The 6,130-nt window shown below is 42.7% G+C and overlaps 1 protein-coding gene across 27 annotated transcripts in view; it reads right to left on the reverse strand.

Annotated features, from left to right (window-relative positions):
- WNK1 (WNK lysine deficient protein kinase 1) overlaps positions 1-6,130 on the reverse strand; it is a 142,531-nt gene that overhangs the window by 19,007 nt on the left and 117,394 nt on the right. For 26 of the 27 annotated variants that reach the window (XM_055085414.1, XM_028490880.2, XM_028490879.2 and 23 more), the window contains 4 exons: positions 4,164-5,593; positions 2,935-3,018; positions 1,232-1,315; positions 619-679 (listed from right to left, as the gene is read on the reverse strand). In XM_055085414.1, coding sequence (XP_054941389.1) covers positions 619-679; positions 1,232-1,315; positions 2,935-3,018; positions 4,164-5,593 — 1,659 coding nt within the window. The remainder of the gene's footprint in view (positions 1-618; positions 680-1,231; positions 1,316-2,934; positions 3,019-4,163; positions 5,594-6,130) is intronic. The other variant, XM_028490882.2, reaches the window with a different exon arrangement.

Here is a 6,130-nt window from a genome sequence, read left to right on the forward strand (position 1 = left end):
GTGTGCCACACCTAACGAAGCCCACACGCCTAGAGCCCATGCTCTGCAACAAGAGAAGCCACTGCAATGAGAAGCCCGCGCACCACAACAAAGAGTAGCCCCTGCTCGCCGCAACTAGAAAGCCCGTGCACAGCAATGAAGACACAACACAGCCAAAAAATAATAATAATAATGTTTAAACTTATGATTTGAAATCTTACATTTGTATTTCTACCATCCATGCTGTTCAAACTTATCTGTATTTCTATATATCTCAAAAGCCAAGAGGTGGCCAATAAATTAACTTTTATAAATATGCTTGAATTCACTTTTATCTCTTACCAAGGATTTGGCTGAGCTAATAATAACAAAGGGTCTTATGCCAAGAAACTATCATTACTCCCTGGCATGCTACCCCTCAAAAAAAAAAGAGTAAAAAATTCACACCTTTGCTGATATTACACGCTCTCAATATTAGTATCAACACTCCTCAATCATGAAATACATAAAAATGTTGTTCAACACAGTTTCAAGTACACCTACGAACTCTCGAGAATGTGTCTTTGAAATAGTAACCTCTACCATCAATTACAGGAAGGTCTGGAAGTGGGAATACAGAGGAAGAAGGATGCTTCTCACCATCCTTCTGAAGCTGGGCTCCTGCTTCCACAACTGCTGTTGGCGCCACCACGGACACGGGCTGCAAACACACACAGATACACAACGTCTTTAGCATCAGTGACTTAAAAAGAGTGACTTTATAACCTAAAAATAAGTCTGATGTAAAGAAAGACAAGCATTTTAGAGATTTTTAAAAGAAATTTTGAGTCTTAACCTTTCCAAACTGCTTTCTTAATTTTTCTCATGGAATGCTCCAAAGTATAACTTGGATATTCATAGAAAAAGTAGTTTTAATCAGAACATTATTGTGTCACAAGCCTAAAAGGAAGAAGTTAAGACTTCAAACTTAAAGTATAGCCTCCTCCAAAGCATAAACACCAAGTCCATAGAACTGATCTATGGTATGATTCTAACCACAGGTAAGACAAGAAAAGTGTCTCCCAAATCAAATGTTTTCCATAGTTACACTACTGGGTCAGTGTTACTCTTTCATTCATCGTCTCATTTCTGTCGACTGGAACAAGCAAAGACTCTGATTAGGTGTTAAAGGTATTAATAATGGTCTAGGTTACAGCTTATATTCCAGGAATATAATATATTAGGGTGGTGGGGAGATTTTATCAGAACTCACACCAACTGCAGACGTCAGCACAACCGTCTCTGGACTGAGTGTTCTTCTCAGCTGAGCATCCAGATCTCCCAGGGGCTGCTGGGGCTGAAGGACACAACACAGTGAGCACAGCCTCGGGCACAGCCAGAGCCGGCTTACACAGGACACACTGCTTCCTGCTTCAGGGCCACACAACATAACACACATCTGCTCACTCAACATTAAACTCAATATCCTAAGTTCAACTTAGTTGTACTGCTTGAATGAATTACCAAGCTCTCAAAATTTTACTGTCAAGTTCTCAAGCCACAGAAAAACTCAGTTACATTTATGTTTCTACAGTTTTGAAGTCTTCTTTCTTACCTTCTATGTTTGATGTTACTCAGAGACAGAAAAGTTAACTATTTGTCCTCTCCTTAAAAATATATTCTGAAAAATGTATCAAAATTGATTGGTGGATTAACTGTACTGTTCCCTATTTTCTTTTTCAGTTGGGTAACATCTTTCTGAGAGCCTGTCCTTATGAATAAAAGATGGCATTAACATACTCTGTCACTATCTTGGCTTCTATCAACCTATGCCTCTCCAGCCTTCATCTATGCTTCTCCCTCTATATGCAGCACCATCCACTTATCCTCACCCACTACGTATCTAATTTGCAGTTTCTCATCACATTTTGGGCCCTCTTAGGAACTGGAATACATGTTTTTAATGAGAAAATAGCTTCAAGACTTTCACAATGCCATTTTTTTTTTTCAAAATTTAGCAGCCGACGGAATGCGTTCTCTATTGGAGTTACTACTTTATTACGGCAAGTTCCTTAAATTATATTTTATTACTATACATCTGGGATTAAAGAAGTAGGATAAATTCAGACTTCAAGTTAGCAATTTACCATGTTTTTCTTATATCTTATTCTAAAATAAATTCCTAATTTATTTTCAATGTTTACTAGCTTGTCCCATGTCAGAAGTTTTTTCATAGTTACAATGGGATCATACCAAGTACTTTATTTATGGGAATTCAACTAATGTGTAGGGTGGGGGATAGGGTGGGAAAGGGAAATAATAATTTAAATATTGCAGGCAATTCTGACCCTGAGTGAGCAGAACTGAGTGGGAGATGGGACTCTCACATTCACGTCACCGGTCTCAGTTCTTCTTGGAGCAGTCTCATGTTAGCTGAGCTGTGTGGTTTTTGTACTTTAAGATATAATACCTGTTTTTCATAAACATGACCCTTATACCCAATTACTTCATTAGGTGGTCACTGAAAAAATATGTCAAACATTCAAGAAAAAACAGGTTGTACTGAACTCATAGAAAAAGGGTGTTACCAGTTATCAGGGTGGTACCCTTTCCTCAGGAACTTTCACAGTTAATTTTGATGACATATAATTTTTTACTTCCACAATGGTCTAATCTTTCACTGTTCTACAAAAGTATGAATGACAGAGGAATTATATTTCTTTTGGCAAACTGTCACGTTTGCTATTTTCTTTTTTCGTAAGATATGAAAAAATATTAATATCAAATGATTTTTAGATGATTTGCTTCTTACTTTAAGTAGGGCCTGTATCATCAGCTATGGTGTTTTATAAGAAAGTTGTTACTAAGTCAAAATCAAATAGGAGCCAGAAGGCAAGATCATGCAATGGAGAATTTAAATAAGCTTTGTGAAAGAAAGGAGAGGCACAAAAAGAAATCTGCCAAGTCTTGGGGCACCTGCGTTAGTGAAGGTCCTGGAAAAGGTGGCAGCTGCTCGCTGGGTGGAGTACCAGCTGGAAGTTCAGTACCCACTGGCAGCACCTACAGACACGAAGGGAAATTCAAGTCCATGAGACACTAAGAGTAAAGACTGCATACTGGAGAGCAAACCAACTAATTCAAATGCAGAAGCATAAGAATAAAATGTATCTAGTTAAGGCAAGCTTGTCACCTGGGTTACGCGCTGGTATCTACCTTAAATAAAGGACATTATAACCATGATACTATTACAGGGGTTACTATGACATACCAATAAAACGAACAGAAAAGTTTAGTAAAAGGCTATCCCCTAGTGAAGGTAGAGAGAACAAAGGCTGTTTAGACACAAGAGGCACAGTCCAGATACTCCTGAGCCTCTTATTTGCTACAGTATTATCAGGCTTTCCTGGGAAAACAAAACAGTTCAGAAATAACCATGGGGCAGGTCTGATAACAAAAGGCATCAGAAATCTAATACTATCAAGTAATCTGTATTTTGTCTGAGTGAAGCCTCTATATTACCCTGCTGTAAAAAGAACCTCACATCAATGGCAATGCAGAAAGATGGGTGAAGCATACAATACAGTAGGAGAAACACAGCCTTGTTATTTGGAGAAGATGAGAGACTGAATATGGCAGAATGAGAGGAAGCCACCATAGCAGAACCAGAAAACACACTCTAGTTATTTTATCCCGAGCATTAGATTCATTTCTCCTCCTCCACATCAAAGTCATCCATCACCAACTTCCAACTTTTTATAAACCTCACATTGTACATCTATGGAATCTGAGCAAGGCAGAAAATTTGCTTCATTCTCATGGAAACAAAACCTGTGAACTGCTGTTACTATGTACAATCGCCAGCAGAAACACTCAGCTCCCTTTTGGGAAACGGATTTCTTCAGTCTGTACCAATTCAGAAATAATGCCTGTATTTTACCTGACTGTTATACACTCTTAGAAAATCTTACAACATAATTAACCTCCAATCCTGCCATATTTCATAAAAGAAAAAAAACCCCTCATGTTCAATGTACATACATCCTAAAATCACCTTCAATCAATTTATTTAATAAATACCGAGTACCTACCACAAGCTAGGCATCTTTATTACTATACTGCAAGGCTGAATTGTAAAAAGTGTACTTTTGGGGGAGGGGGAGAAGAGTGATCATATTTTTCAAACTATTTCAAAACAAGAAGCTTACTGGAGGCTTAGTTAAAGGTGGCTTTGGTGCAGCAGTTCCAGGTTTCACTCCTGGTACAGTGCTGACTGGGGTGGAGACTTGCCCAGGAGTGACCGCTGGTATAACTGACGAACCAGTTGTTCCTAAGGGCAAACTGGCTGGTGGTAAGCAAGTACTTGTAGTGGAAGTCATGAGTTTGCCTGGTGCAACAGCAGTGGTTGGGAGGCCTGGGGTGACGGCGGTCTCCATGGCGAGGGACGTGTCCAGCGAGACAGAAGCATGCGGAGCTCCAGATGAGCTGTGCTCACTGAAGAGAGACCGTAGCTTTTCCTCTAACGTCTTTATGTCATCAATCCCAGGAGCTTTGGGTTGAGTATCAGCATCTATTTCAGGACAGTGAGTATGGGGCAGGCTGGGAAGCAAAGCTGGCTGAGGATGACTATGAATGAGTGTCTGCTGTACAGCAGGCACACTGGCAGCAGGTTGCACCAAAGGTGGGATACCAGCTACTTGGGGAAGGAAAGGTGTGCAAGGAGGTCCTGCCTGGGAAAGGGCAGGAGTAGAAGCCACAGCTGATGGGATGACCAAAGGGTGAGCCACGCCAGGCTGAGCAACAGCACTCGATACCCCTGCTCCCAGGGAGGGAGAGGAAGGTGACGCGGGGAGGGACAAAGCCAACCCAGTCAGGCTGCCGTGAGATATCTTATCCAGTGCGTGCGCACTAACCACTACAGTCTCAGCTCGAGTAAGAGCAGAGGTGCTGCTGCTGGGTGGAAGGGACGGCTGTGCAGCTAGGCTCGGGACTGGAGCCGTGGCCGACACGGATGTTAGCGTGGCTGCCCCAGCCATGCTGCCCACCACCTGCTGCGACGATACAGGTGAAGGCTTAGCGCCTGGGGCAGCAGCACTGCTCGCTGCAGAGGCTGCCGTCACTGAGACTGGTACAGGGGGGAATGTGCCTGTACTGGAAACAACGCTCCCAGGTGTGGGAGCCTGAACTGACTGGGATGTCGCTGATACTGAGACGACTGCAGGCGCCGTGATGCTCGACACCACGCTGGAGAGTATCGGGGATTCAGATGCAGGTGGTGCAGGGAGACCACTGGAGGGTATTATGCCTGTGCAGGTGGCAACTCCAGCAATCCCCTTTTCAGCGGGCACTGCAACCTCAGACTGAACGGCTGATGTGGAAGGGTCACTAGGAGGGCAGCCCATGGCAGGGGTTGACGCTGAGGGTACAGCTGCCGCTGTGGCTGGAGCTCCAGCAGGGCTGATCACGGAAGGGGGCACCGCTGGGAACGCCGGCCCCGTCGGACGGAAGTTGGCAGGTGCTGTGCTCGGCCCTTCTGCCGTGTGCGCACGTCTAAGCTCAGAAAAGGCCTGCTGTAGACTAAGGGATGAAGCAGAGTGAGACAAGCTCATTCCAGCGCCAGCAGATGTAGGAGCAGCAACTGCAAAGGAACATAAAAACTCAGAATCAGTTCTTTTTAAAAAGGTGGGTTCACCTGATACCAAAACCAGACAAAGACGTCACAAAGAAAGAAAACTACAGGCCAATATCACTGATGAACATAGATGCAAAAATCCTCAACAAAATACTAGCAAACAGAATCCAACAGCACATTAAAAGGATCATACACCATGATTAAGTGGGGTTTATCCCAGGAATGCAAGGATTCTTCAATATACGCAAATCAAGCAACGTGATACACCATATCAACAAACTGAAGGAGAAAAACCATATGATCATCTCAATAGATGCAGAGAAAGCTTTTGACAAAATTCAACACCCATTTATGATAAAAACCCTGCAGAAAGTAGGCATAGAGGGAACTTTCCTCAACATAATAAAGGCCATATATGACAAACCCACAGCCAGCATTGTTCTCCATGGTGAAAAACTGAAACCATTTCCACTAAGATCAGGAAAAAGACAAGGATGTCCACTCTTACCACTATTATTCAACATAGTTTTGGAAGTCCTAGCC

This window comes from Physeter macrocephalus, chromosome 6 (assembly GCF_002837175.3).
Source record: "Physeter macrocephalus isolate SW-GA chromosome 6, ASM283717v5, whole genome shotgun sequence".
Taxonomy (NCBI): domain Eukaryota; kingdom Metazoa; phylum Chordata; class Mammalia; order Artiodactyla; family Physeteridae; genus Physeter; species Physeter macrocephalus.